This window comes from Hemitrygon akajei, chromosome 10, assembly GCF_048418815.1.
Source record: "Hemitrygon akajei chromosome 10, sHemAka1.3, whole genome shotgun sequence".
NCBI classification, from domain to species: domain Eukaryota; kingdom Metazoa; phylum Chordata; class Chondrichthyes; order Myliobatiformes; family Dasyatidae; genus Hemitrygon; species Hemitrygon akajei.
In genome coordinates, this window is record NC_133133.1 from 177,339,994 (window position 1) to 177,354,635 (window position 14,642).

At 42.6% G+C, this 14,642-nt stretch overlaps 1 protein-coding gene across 8 annotated transcripts in view; it reads left to right on the top strand.

Moving 5' to 3' along the window:
* Window positions 1-14,642, top strand: part of LOC140735011 (protein mono-ADP-ribosyltransferase PARP11-like) — a 232,557-nt gene that overhangs the window by 153,159 nt on the left and 64,756 nt on the right. For 7 of the 8 annotated variants that reach the window (XM_073059824.1, XM_073059823.1, XM_073059826.1 and 4 more), the window contains 2 exons: window positions 2,735-2,810; window positions 14,198-14,270. In XM_073059824.1, coding sequence (XP_072915925.1) covers window positions 2,735-2,810; window positions 14,198-14,270 — 149 coding nt within the window. The remainder of the gene's footprint in view (window positions 1-2,734; window positions 2,811-14,197; window positions 14,271-14,642) is intronic. The other variant, XM_073059831.1, reaches the window with a different exon arrangement.

Genomic DNA, 14,642 nt, shown 5'->3' on the forward strand with positions numbered 1-14,642 from the left:
ATTGTGCACAACTACATATAATGCTGTCATAGGAGAGCAGCATGCATTATCAGAGATCACCACCATCAGGTCATACTCTCTTCTTGCTGCTGCTATCAGGTAGAAGGTACAAGAGCCTCAGGACTTGCACCATCATATTCAAGTACAGTTACTACCCCTCAACAATCAGGCTTTTAAATAAAAGGGGATAACTGCACTCACTTGCCCCATAAATTTTGCTACAACAAGTGTATGGGACATTGGAAAAAAAAAGTTGAATTTCCCCATGGGGATGAATAAAGTATCTATCTATCTATCTATAATTGAAATCTTCCTACAACCAATGATCTCACTTCTAAGACTCTTTATCTCATTATCTCATGTTCTTGTTACTTATTACTATTTACTTATGTTGGCATTTGCATAGTTAGTTGTCTTCTGCTCTCTGGTTGATCTTTCATTGATCATGTTAAGTTACTATTCTATAGATTTGCTGAGTATGCCCACATGAAAATAAGTCTCAGAGTTGTATATGGTGATATATGTACTTTTATAATAAATTTACTTTGAACTTTAGAAATGATTTACTATCAATGTAACTCTAGTATTTTAATTTAACGTTTGTGGAAATTAAGCTGGACCAAAGAATACACTACAAAATTCCATGCAGATAGTGAAAGAGTTCAGTCTTTGGTATTCCAGTAGGGACCTGTTTCCATGATTGCATTAAGTATGGAGAGGAGTTTTACTTACATGGCTTGCACAGTGTGCACATTGAGCCTAGATTATCGTATGAGAAAACAGCACATTTCATTTCAAAGACACCATCTGGCAGATGCCCTTTTCTCTTTACTGCCATCAGAAAGTAGGTTCAGGAACCTGAAGACCCACAAGTAATGATTTAGGAAACAGCTTCTTCCTCTTTATCATTAGATTGCTGAACAATCTAAAAACAATCCATAAAAACAATCTTGTTTTGCCTTCATTGCACTATGTAAACACAAAGTACACTGCAGATGCTATGGTCAAATCAAGACGTACAAAAAAGCTGGATGAACTCAGCAGGTCGGGCAGCATCTGTTGAAAGAAGCAGTCAACGTTTCGGGTCGAGACCCTTCATCAGGACTAAAGAAGGAGGGGGCAGGGGCCCTATAAAGGAGGTGGGGGGAGGGTGGAAAACCAATCAGAGGAAAGATCAAGGGGTGGGGGAGGGGAAGCAGGGAGGGGATAGGCAGGAGAGGTGAAGAGGGAATCTAAGGGGAAAGCACTATGGGTAGTAGTAGAAGGCAGAGTCATGAGAGAGGTGATAGGCAGCTAGAAGAGGAGACAGAGTGAAGGTGGGATGGGGGAAGGCAGAGGGAGGGAATTACCGGAAGTTGGAGAATTCGATGTTCATACCAAGGGGCTGGAGACTACCCAGACGGTATATGAGATGTTGGTCCTCCAACCGAAGTTTGGCCTCATCATGGCAGTAGAGGAGGCCATGTATGGACATATCTGAATGGGAATGTGAAGGAGAGTTGAAGTGAGTGGCAACTGGGAGATCCTGTCTGTTGTGGTGGACGGAGCGTAGGTACTTCTTTCAACGGATGCTGCCCGACCGGCTGAGTTCATTCAGCTTTATTGCACTATGTGATTCTGTCATTTATGAGGAAATGTTCTATAAGACATGCTGTGCAATCCAGGAAGCATCCTAGTAAGTCGCCTCTGCACCTTTTCTGAAGTGTTTACATCTTTTCTATAATGAGGTGAGAGAACTGAACACAATACTCCAAGTATGGTTTTATTAAACTGTAACGTTATTAAGCAGTACTTTAACTCAATTCCGCCTTCTAATGAAAGTCAACACACTATACACAAGAGATTCTGCAGATACTAGAAATTGAGAGCAATTTCACACGAAATGCTGGAAGAACTCACCTATGAAAGGCAACACCTTTGAAAATGAATAAACAGTCGAAATTGCAGGCAGAGGTCTTTCTTCAAGACTCAACAAACTATATGCCTTCTTAATAGCCCTATCAACCTGCATGGCAACTTTGAGGTATCTATCAACGTGCATTCCAATTGTGGACTTCCCTTTGCAATGCTAAGAATCCTGCCATTAACCCTGTATTCTGCCTTCAGGTTTGACCTTCCAAGTGAATCACTTCACACTTTTCTGGATTGAACTCCATCTGCCACTTCTCAGCCAGCACTGCAACCTGCCAATGGCCTGCTGTAACCTATGACAATCTTCTATACTATCCATAACACCACCATCTTTCAAGTCATCTGGAAACATGCTAACCCAGGCTTTCAATTCCTCATTTGAATGGGATGATCAGTTATTCTTAGCCCTGTTCCAGGTTCCCAGCCTGGAATCTATGGACCTCTCAGTTAATGGTAGTTAAGTCCATAATGGCATAAAAACGCTTGGGAACCCCCGGTCTAGATGAAGGATTCTCCATTATAAAAAGTGAATTTTCTCCATTTTACTTAAAGATTTTATATGAGTTTGCATGTGGTGGATACGATAGGGTCTTTTAGGAGACTCCTGGATAGGTACATGGAGCTTAGAAAAATAGAGGGCTATGGGTAACCCTAGGTAATGTTTATGGTAAGGACATGTTCAGCATAGCTTTGTGGGCTGAAGGGCCTGTATTGTGCTGTAGGTTTTCTGTGTTTCTGTATTGTTACACCTGTATTGTCATTTTCTAATCTGGAATTGGGTTAGCAAATTGCTGATATGAATAAAGAAATGTATGTGTTGCAGAAATGAAACAAACAAACACAGCAACTGGAAAGGAGAGGCCTGTGAAACGTGCAGACTTCTCTGTCACTGCTTTCAGGTATGATTCAGTAATGCTTCATTATGAAAATTGACTGCACATTACAGATTACATTAAATCAATGAGTAAAGAGAAAGTGCAGCACTTTTTGGTAAAACCCTATTGATTTTTCCCACTGGGCATGGAAAGTGCTGTTCATACCATGTATTAAATTCTTCTTTTATCCTGTAAGCAATTTTAGGGAAGTAGAAGATTGAGAGGAGATTTGATAGGGATAAACAAAATTATGAGAGGTATAGATAGGGTAAATTCAAGCAGGCTTTTTCCACTGGGGTTGGGTGAGACTGCAGCTAGAGGTTGTGGGTTAATGGTAAAAGATGAAATATTTGAGGGGATCCTGAGGGGGAATTTCTTCACTCAGGGTCATGATATTGTGGAACGAGCTGCCAGCAGAAGTTGTAGTTGTGGGTTCAATTTCAACATTTAAGAAAAATTTGGATAGGAACATGCATGGGAGGGGTTTGGAGAGCTATGCATGGTCCAGGTGCCGATCTATGAGACTAGGCAGATTAATAGGTTGGCACAGAATAGATAGGCCAAAGGGCCTGTTCTGTGCTGTAGTGTTGATCACTCTTAGGAGGTGATGCATTTTGTGGAGAATAAAGTGGAACAATAATGTAAAAGAAATGGTAATATAGACTAAGATACATGGGATTCAAGGAGACTCACTGGATTGGATTCATGATTGGCTTGGCTAATAAAGAGAGATCATGGTTGAGAAATGTTATTCTGAGTGGGTGTGTTCTGCAAAGATCATTGCTGTGAGATATGTAAACAATTTGTAGGAAAATGTAGATCATAAGACCATAAGGCAGAATTAGGCTTTTCAGCCCATCAAGTCTGCTCTGTTATTCCATCATGGCTGATCATGAATCCCACACAACCCCATACACATGCCTTCTCAGCATATCCTTTGATACTCAGACTAATCAGGAAATGATCAGCTTTTGCCTTAAATATACCCACGGACTTGGCCTCCACTGCAGTCTGTGGCAGAGCATTCCACAGATGCACTACTCTCTGGCTAAAAAAATTCCTCTTTACCTCTGTTCTAAAAGGTCACCCCCTCAATTTTGAGGCTGTGCCCTCTAGTTCTGGATACACCAACGAGTACAGGCCCAAATCTGGCAAACGCTCCTCATATGTTAATCCCTTCATTCCCAGAATCATCCTTGTGAACTTCCTTTGGACTCTCTCCAATAGCAATGCATCCTTTCTGAGATATTGGGCCCCAAACTGTTGACAGTTCTCCAAATGTTGTTATATTCTATTCCCCAAATGCCAACATTGCATTTGCCTTCTTTACCACAAACTCAACCTGTAAATTAACCTTCTGGGAGTCTTGCACGAGGATTCCTAAGTCTCTCTGCACCTCTGATGTTTGAACCTTCTTCCCATTTAGATAATAGTTTGCACTATTGTTCTTTTTACCAAAGTGCTTTATTGTATACTATCCAGCACTATATTCTATCTGCCACATTTGTAGATGGTGCTCAAAAGTAGGTTTTCAGATGACACAAACATCGATGGAATTGTGGACAGTTGATGTAGTTGTCCAAGTGTGCAGCAGGATGTCGGTTTGTTGGACATATGAGCAGAGAAATGGCAGATGGAGTTTAATCTGGACAAATCATGTGTTGCATTTTGGAATGTTAACTGTAAGGGAAAAGTATACAATAAGTAACAGGATCCTTGCAACCACTTATATATACATGAATCATTGGGTGCAAGTCTATGGTTCCATGAAAGTGGTAAGACAAGTGCATAAGGTGGTAAAGAAGCCGTACAGGATGCTTGCCTTCATTGGACAGAGCACTGAGCATACCATGAAGATGTGTCCAGATCCTGCTGCAAGCTTTGATATTTTTCCTCACCCACCAATATGCTGATCCAGTTTACTACAGCGTCATCCAGACCTTAGATATAGATGACAAACAACAATGGGCCCAGTACCGATCCTTGTATGCACACCACTTGTCACAGACCTCCAATCGGAGAGGCAATCATCCACTACCACTCTAGCTTCTCTCACGAAATCAATGTCTAATCCAGTTTACTACTTCAACCCGAATTTCAAGCTGCTGAACCTTCTTGAACAAGTTCCCACGTGGGACATTGTTAAAGGCCTTTCTAAAGTCCATGTAAACAACATCCACTGCCTAGCCTTCATCAACTTTCCTGGTAACTTCCTTGTAAAACCTCTTTAAGATTGGTTAGACATGACCTACTACACTCAAAGCCATGTTGATTATCCTTAATCAGTCCCTGTCTATCCAAATGTTCATATATCCAGTCCTTTAGAATACCTTCCAATAACTTGCCCATTACTGATGTCAGGCTCACCTACCAATAATTTCCTAGCTTATTCTTAGAACCTTTGTAAAACAATACAACAACATTAGCTATCCTCCAATCCTCCGGTACCTCACCTGTGGCTAAGAACATTTTAAATACCTCTGCTAGGGGCCCTTCACTTTCTCTACTCGCCTCCCACAGGGTCCAAAGGAAAACCTTGTCAGTCCCTGGGGATTTATCCTACCTAAATTGCCTTAAGACAGCAACACCACCTCTTCTGTAATCTGTATAGGGTCCTTGACATCATTGCTGCTTTCACTTCTATGAGCTCTATGTCCCAAGTCCCAAGTAAATATAGATGTTAAAAATCAACTTAAGATCTCCCCCATCCCTTTTAGCTCCATGCATAGATGACCACTCTGATCTTCCAGGGGATCAATTTTGAGGTCCTTGGGATTCTCCATCACCTGGTCTGCTAGAGCAATTTCTTGCCTTTTTTTTAGCCCTCCTGATTTCCTTCTTAAGTGTTCTTCAAGTTCTCAAGTACCTCATTTCCTCCTTCCTGCGTATACCTGCTATGCACTTCCTTCTTCTTCTTCTTCTTCTCCTCCTTCTCCTCCTCCTCATCCTCCTCCTCATCCTCCTCCTCCTCATCCTCCTCCTCATCCTCCTCCTCCTCATCCTCCTCCTCATCCTCCTCATCCTCCTCCTCCTCCTCCTCCTCCTCCTCCTCCTCATCCTCCTCATCCTCCTCATCCTCCTCATCCTCCTCATCCTCATCCTCATCCTCATCCTCATCCTCATCCTCATCCTCATCATCATCATCCTCATCATCCTCATCATCCTCATCATCCTCATCCTCATCCTCATCCTCATCCTCCTCCTCCTCCTCCTCCTCCTCCTCCTCTCCCCCCTCTCCCTGAAATTTCAATTTTAAAGGCTTCTCACTTGCCAAGTGCACCTATGCCAGAAAACAACCTATCCCAATCCACACTTGCCAGACCCTTTCTAATACCATCAAATTTAGCCATTTTCCAATTTAGAATCTCAACCAGAGCACCAGAACTATTCTTCTCCATAACTACATTAAAACTATTGGCATTAGAAGGGGCCATGAGAAGGCCTTGGCGAGCAGGATTAAGGAAAACCCCAAGGCATTCTACAAGTATGTGAAGAGCAAGAGGATAAGTTGTAAAAGAATAGGACCAATCAAGTGTGACAGTGGAAAAGTGTGTATGGAACTGGAGGAGTTAGGAGAGGTACTTAATGAATACTTTGCTTCAGTATTGACTATGGAAAAGGATCTTGGCAATTGTAGCGATGACTTACAGCAGATTGAAAAGCTTGAGCATATAGACATCAAGAAAGAGGATGTGCTGGAGCTTTTGGAAAGCATCAGTTGGATAAGTCTCTGGGACCGGATGAGATGTACCCCAGGCTACTGTGGGAGGTGAGGGAGGAGATTGCTGAGCCTCTGGTAATGATCTTTGCATCATCAATGGGGACGGGAGAGGTTCCGGAGGATTGGAGGGTTGCAGATGTTGTTCCCTTATTCAAGAAAGGGAGTAGAGGTAGCCCAGGAAATTATAGACCAGTGAGTCCTACTTCAGTGGTTGGTAAGTTGATGAAAAAGATCCTGAGAGGCAGGATTTATGAACATTTGGAGAGGCATAATAAGATTACTAATAGTCAGCATGGCTTTGTCAAAGGCAAGTCGTGCCTTACGAGCCTGATTGAATTTTTTTAAGGATGTGACTGAACACATTGAAGGTAGAGCAGTAGATGTAATGTATATGGATTTCAAGAAGGCATTTGATAAAGTACCCCATGCAAGGCTTATTGAGAAAGTAAGGCCTGGGATCCAAGGGGACCTTGCTTTGTGGATCCAGAATTGGCTTGCTCAGAGAAGGCAAAGAGCAGTTGTAGATGGGTCATAATATTTATGGAGGTCGGTGACCAGTGGTGTGCCCCAGGGATCTGTTCTGGGACCCCTTGTCTTCATGATTTTTATAAATGACCTGGATGAGGAAGTGAAGGGATGGGTTAGTAAATTTGCTGATGACACAAAGGTTGGGGTGTTATGGATAGTGTAGAGGGCTGTCGGAGGTTACAGAGGGATGCAAAACTGGGCTGAGAAGTGGCAGATAAGTGTGAGATGGTTCATTGTGGTAGGTCAAATATGATGGTAGAATATAGTATTATTGGTAAGACTCTCGGCAGTCTGGAGGATCAGAGGGATCTTGGGGTCCGAGTCCATAGGACACTCAAAGCTGCTGCATAGGTTGACTCTGGTTAAGAAGGCATATGGTGCATTGGCCTTCATCAGCTGTAGGATTGAGTTTAGGAGCTGACAGGTAATGTTACAGCTATGTAGGACCCTGGCCAGACCCCACTTGGAGTACTGTGCTCAGTTTTGCTCACCTCCTTATTGGAAGGATGTAGAAACTATAGAAAGGGTGCAGAGGAGATTTAAAAGGATGTTGCCTAGATTGGGGTGCATGCCTTATGAGAATAGGTTGAGTGAGCTCGGCCTTTTTTCCTTGGAATGGTAGAGGATGAGAGGTGACCTGATAGAGGTGTACAAGATAATGAGAGGCATTGATTGTGTGGATAGTTAGAGGTTTTTCCCAGGGCTGAAATAGTTAACACGAGAGGGCACAGTTTTAAGGTGCTTGGAAGTAGGTACAGAGGAGATGTCAGTGGTAAGTATTTTACAGAGAGTGGTGAGTGCGTTGAATGGGCTGCCGGCAATGGTTGTGGAGGTGGATACGATAGGATCTTTTAAGAGACTCCTGGATAGGTACATTGAGCTTAGCAAAATGGAGGGCTATGCGGTAGGGTAGTACATCCTCTTCCTGGGTCCAGTCCTGGTGACTTACCTAACTTAATGCTTTCCAAAAGCTCCAGCACATCCTCTTTCTTAACATCTATGTAGTCAAGCATTTCAATTTGTTATAAGTCATTCCCACGATTGCCAATGTCCTTTCCCCTGGTGAATACCCAAGTAAATTATTCATTAAGTACCTCCGCTACCTCCTCTGACTCCATGCACATGTTGCCACTATAGCACCTGATTGGTCCTATTCTCACATGGCTTATACTCTTGCTCTTCACATACTTGTAGAATGTCTTGGGGTTTTCCTTAATCCTACTCACCAAGGCCTTCTCAAGGCACCTTTCTAGCTTTCCTAGTTTCATTCTTAAGTTCCTTCCTGGAAACCTTATAATTTTCTAGAACTCTATCAGTACCTAGTTTCTTGAACCTTTGTAAGCTTTTCTTCTTAACTAGATTTTCCACATTCTTTCCTCCTCCTTTTGATTATATAATCCATCAATGTGGCCATCCCTTTCTTCTTCCTCAGTTCTACCCATATAGCCACAGAAGACGAGCTCTATAGTCTATCCTGTCTGAGCACTGCCGTGACATTTTCCCTGATTAGGTATGCTTCCCCTCCCCCTTTAATACAACCTGCTCTATCACATCTTAAACAATGGAACCTGGAGCGCTGAGCTGCCAGTCTTACCCCTCTTGCAACCAAATCTCACTAATGGCTACAATATCATAATTCCACATGCTGATCCATGTCCTAAGCTCTTCTGGTTTTCCTACTCCTTACATTGAAATCTACACAACTCAGAACATGAATCCCACCATGTTCAATCTTTCAATTCTTGACTTTATATGGAGGCTTAACAAAATCTTTCCTCAAAAGCACTACAATATCTACTCTGGCACTCTGGTTCCCATCACCCTGCAAATCAAGTTTATACCCCCCCCCCCCCCCCCCCCCCCCCCCCCGTGCAGCACTAGCAAACCTTCCCATACTGTGCAGGTCCCACCTTTCCTGGAAGAGAGCTCAATGATTCAAATATCTGAAGCCCTTCCTCTTGCATCATCTCCTTAGCCACGACTTTACCTGTATAATTTTCCTATTTCTGGCCTCACCGGTAAGTGGTACAGGTAGCAATCAATCCTGAGATCACAACTTTAGAGGTCCTATCCTTCAACTTAGCACTTACATTTGCAGGACCGTGTCATCCCTCCTACCCATACCATTGATACTGATGTAGTCCAAGGTTTCTGGCTATTCATCCTCTCACTTAAGTGTGCTGTGGACTCTGATCTGAGATGTTCCTGATCCTGACGCTTGAGAGGCTACATACCCTCTGGGGTTCTCATTCTTGTCCAGAGAACCTTTTGCCTGTTCCCCTAACCATTGAATTTCCTATCACTGCAGCTTGCCTCTTCTCCCCTTTTCTCTGAGCCACAAAACCAGACTCAGTGCCAGAGATCTGACAGCTGTGACTTTCCTCTGCTCGGCCATTCCCCCCCACCCCCCCACCAACACTATCCAAAGTGATATACCTGTTGTTGATAGGAATGGCCACAGGGGTACTCTGCTCTACCTGTCTGTCTCCTTTGCCCCTCCTGACAGTCATCCTGTGTCCTACACTTTTGGGTACCACTACACGTTGTATGTCCTGTTGATCAACCCCTCAGCCTCTGAATGAACCAGAGTTCATCGCGTTCCAGCTTAATTTCCTTAACACAGTCTCAAAAACCTGTAGCTGGATGCACTTCTTGCAGGTGTAGTCGTCAGGGACACTGGGGGTCTCCTTGCCTTCCCACATCCTGCAAGATGAGCATTCCAGTATCCTGTCTGGCATTCCCCCTGCTCTAACTGTACAAAGAGAAAGAAAGACAAAAAATATTTAAATGAAAAAAATCTAGTCTCTCCTTGCCTGATGCAAAGCCTAAACTGGCCCACTCCCACAATGGCTGCTCCACTTAAATCTAGCTTTTTATCAGCCTGTGCTAAATGCCTAATTATGCACTATTTAATGTCTTCTTGGGAATCATGGCACACAGATGCCCTGACTACCCTTGCTTCTTTTGAACTCTCTGTTCTGCTGTGTGGAAGCTGCAGGATAGAGGCATCTCAAAGATGAAGTATTCTAAAGGAGGGATGATGCAACCATAGCTAACAAAGGAAGTTGAAGGCAGCAAAAAGCAAAATAAAGGGCATGTAATATGGCTAAAATTAGTGGGAATTTAGAGGATAGGGAAGCTTTTAAAACCAACAAAAGACAACTAAAAAACCAGAAGGAGAGAAATAATGAATATCAAGGTAAGTTAGCCAATAATATAATAGAAGATAAGCTTTTTGCAGTTATATAAAAAGTAAAATAGAGATGAGAGTGGATATCAGGCTCCTGGAAAATGATGCCGGCAAGGTAGCAATGGGGGATAGAGAAATGGCAGATGAACTGAATAAGTATTTTGCTTCGGTCTTCACTGTGGAGGACACTAGCAGTATGCCAGAAATTTGAGTGTCAAGGGGAAGAAGTGAGTATAGTTGCTATTAGTAAGGAGAAGGTGCTTGGGTCCGAACGTAGATAAGTCACCTGGACCAGATGGACTACACTCGAGGCTTTTGTGTGAAGAGATTATGGAGGCATTGATCCTTCAAGAATCACTAGATTTTGGAATGGTTCCTGAAGACTAGAAAATTGCAAATGTCACCCCACTCTTTAAGAAAGGGAGGCTGTAGAAAGGAAATTACAGGCCAATTAACCTGACTTCAGAGGTTGGGTAGTTGTCCATTATTAAGGATGAGCTTTTGGAGTACTTGATGCACATAATAAAATAGGCCAAAGTCTATGGTCTAAGTCAGCATGGTTTCCTTAAGGGGAAATCTTGCCTGACAAATCTGTTGGAATTTTATGACAAAATAACAAGCAGAATAGAAAAGGAGAGTCAAGATAAGAGCCCGTGGTATTGCAGGAAAGATACCAGCATGGATATTGCCTGACTGGCAAGAGGCTAAGAGTGACATAGAAACATAGAAAATAGGTGCAGGAGTAGGCCATTTGGCCCTTCGAGCCTGCACCGCCATTCAGTATGATCATGGCTGATCATCCAACTCAGAACCCTGTACCTGCTTTCTCTCCATACCCCCTGATCCTTTAGCCACAAGGGCCATATCTAACTCCCTCTTAAATATAGCCAATGAACTGGCCTCAAAATAGAAAATATTTTGACAAAGTCTACAGGTGACTAGTGGTGTCCGCATGGAAGACTACTTTTCATTCTATTTGTCAGTCATTTGGATGATGGAAATCCAAGCAACAAACAAATGCAGCAAATGCAGGCCAGGCAGCTGAAACCCTTTGTGGCAGGACTGGAGGGAAAAAAAAAGCTAAGGAGTAGATTTAAAAGTTGGTGTTAGGAGAGAGAAAACACAAGGTGATAGGTGAAACCTGGAGGGGGAGGGATGAAGTAAAGAGCTTGGAATTTGATGGGTGAAAGAGACGAAGGCCATGGAAGAAAGAAAAGGAGGGAGGGAGCAGAGGGAGTCGATGGGTGGGCAAGGGGATAGGTGAGAGAGGAAAAACGGCATGGGAAATGGTGAAGGGGGGGCGGTGGAGGGCATTACAGAAAGTTCGAGAAATGGATGTTCATGCCATTGGGTTGGAGGCTACCTAAACGGAATATAAGGTGTTGTTCGTCCAGCCTAAGTATGGTCTCATCACGACAGTGGAGGATGCCATGGATAGACATAGGCATGGGAATGGGAAATGGAATTAAAATGGGTGGCCACTGGAGATCCCACTTTTTCTGGTGGGTAGAGTGTAGGTGGTTAGCGAAGTGGTCTCCCAATCTATGTCGGGTCTCACTGATATACAGGAGGCATACCAGAAGCACTGGACACAGTACATGGCCCCAACAGACTCTCAGGTGAAGTGTCGCCTCACCTGGAAGGACTGTTTAGGGCCTTGTATGGTAGTAAGGGAGGAGGAGTAGGGGCAGATGTAGCACTTGTTCCACTTGCAAGGATAAGTGCCAGGAGGGAGATCAGTGGGGATGAATGTACAAAGGAGTTGTGTAGTGTGTGATCGCTGAGGAAAGCAGAAAGTGAGGCGGTGGGATCCCTTTGGTCCTCCCCCAGTTTGTCCTCCGGAAGTGCAATACTCCTCACTTACCTGCATTTTTTTTAGTCCATTTTTCTATCTGGTCTAGATCCCACAGCAAGCTTTTCTCACTGTTTGCTACACCCCGAATCTTGGTATCATCCATAAATTTGCAGATCTAGTGAACCACATTTTCATCCAGTTGATTGATATAGGTAACAAACAGCAACAGACCCGGCACCAATCCCTGCGGTACTCCACTTGCCATAGGTCTTCAGTCAAAGAGGCAACCATCTACTACCAATCTCTGGCTTTTCCTGTGAAGCCAATGTTGAGTCCAATTTACTACCTCATCTTGAATGCAAAAGCGACTGAACCTTTTTGACCAACCTCCATGCGGGACGTTGTCCAAGATCTTGCTAAAGTCCAAATAGATAATGTCCACAGTCTTTCCTTCATCAGCTTTCCTGGTAACTACCTTGAAAAGCTGCATAAGACAGAATTGCCATTTCCCCTGGCAGTTTATTCCACAAACATGAGAAAATCTGTAGATGCTAGAAATCTAAGCAACACACACCAAATGCTGGAGGAACTCAGTAGATCGACAGCATCTATGGAAAAGAATAAACAATCGACATTTCAGGCCAAGACTCTTCATCAGGGCTCAGATCAATTCCACTGACCAATTTATCTGCATGAAAGTATTAACTCCTCAGATCTACTTTAAGCCTCCTCTCTTTCACTCTCTGGCACTTCATCTTATCTTTCCCGTAGTGTGGCAAATGGAACTGCAGATACTTCAAGTGTAGCTTAGTTAAAGTATTGTTACAACTGTAACATGACATTCAAATCCTCATACTGAATGCCTTGGCCAATTGAGGGCAAGCATGTCAATCACTTTCCTCATCACCCTGTCTGTGTTTCCTTATTCAGAGAACAAGTGTACCACTTTGTGTCTATTCAACAACATTCCCCAGGTCCCTGTCATACCCGCATGACAAAAGAGGACTTGCTGTTGGCAGTCTTAAACTGTATAAATCCCTGGGGTCTGATCAGGTGTACTTTAGGACATTGTGGGAAGTCACAAAAGTGATTGTTAGAGCTCCGGCAGAAATATTTGTACTGTTCGTACCTTTGTTAGCTATGAGTGTGATACTGGAAGACTGTGCCTTCAAGGATAAAACAGAAAAATTATGTTGGACGATGTGGACAAGGGACTAAGCTAATACATTGCATCAGTATTCACCAAACAGAAGAACATGGAAGATAGATGAGCTGAGTGGTGCATATTCTTATGCTTGGGCATTTTGAAATCAAGCAAGAGATGGTGCAATGTCTCTTGAAAAAAAATTAAGGTGCATTAAGTACCAGGGAAATATCACAGGCCACTGAAAGAGATAAGGGAAGAAATTGCTGGGCCTTGACAAAGGTCTTTGTAACATCACGAGGAACAGACAAGGTTTTAGAGGACTGTAGAGTAGCCTGTGTTGTTCCTTTGTTCATTAAGGATAATACAGGAAATTATAGGCTGGTAAGCCTTACATAAGCAGTAAGGATGCTCTTGGAGTGCATTTTTAGGGATAGAAATTACTAGCATTTGGAAACTATGACCTGATTAGGGACAGTCAGCCATGATTTTGTGCAGGGCAGGTCATGTATTACAAGGCAGTGATGGTGATGATTGATGAAGATAGAGCAGTAATGTTGTCTACATGAGTTTTAAGAAGGCAATGTCTAAGGTCCATCTTTGTAGAAGATTAAAATGCATGAGACCCATGGAGTCTTGGTAGTTTAATTTGAAATTAGTTTGATCATAGAAAGTATCTGAGACCTTACCAGAGCTGAAGAACAGCACTATTGTCAATAGGTCACAAAATATTGTACTCTAGAGTTGTCTTGGATTGTTAGCCTTCTGTAATTGAGCTGTGAGAGCCTGTTAATTGAGGGAACCTTTTAATAAAAATATAAACAAAAGTAAATTTTAACTGTGGGTAGCATAAATCTACATACAAATGACTTTAAAATATTGCATCTAAATAGATTAAGGAAACTGTGTATGAGATATGTATATATGTGTCTATGTGAGAGATAAATGTGTATATAAATATAAAAATATTCTGTTTCCATTTATGTTTTTGAATGGTAACTTTAATATCTGTTTGTTCTGACATCTCTTGAAGTTTTATTTGTGGAAATGCAGAAATTCCTATTCCTTTGCATTGGGAGAATATAGATCGAGACAAACCATACCAGGTAGGTCATTTTATGGAGCTGATTTCAGAATCTTAAAGACCATAAGACATAGGAACAGAATTAGGCCATTTGGTGTATTGAGTCTGATTTCCCCCCCCCCCCATTCCATCATGGCTGATTAATTATCTCTCTCAACCCCGTTCTCCTGCCTTCTCCCCATAATGCTCTACACCCTGACTAATTAAGAACCTATTAGCTTTTATTTTAAATACAGTAGATTCCAGTTAATTGTGACATGTTGGGACTGGAACATTTTGACCCAGTTAAGCAGCTGCCGAAGTTTCATAGAAATAGTTAAAAAGGTATACAGTAAAAAAGACAAGCTACCGTTTAATGAAGTAACAAGTTATGCATTTAAATGAAATACAGAAC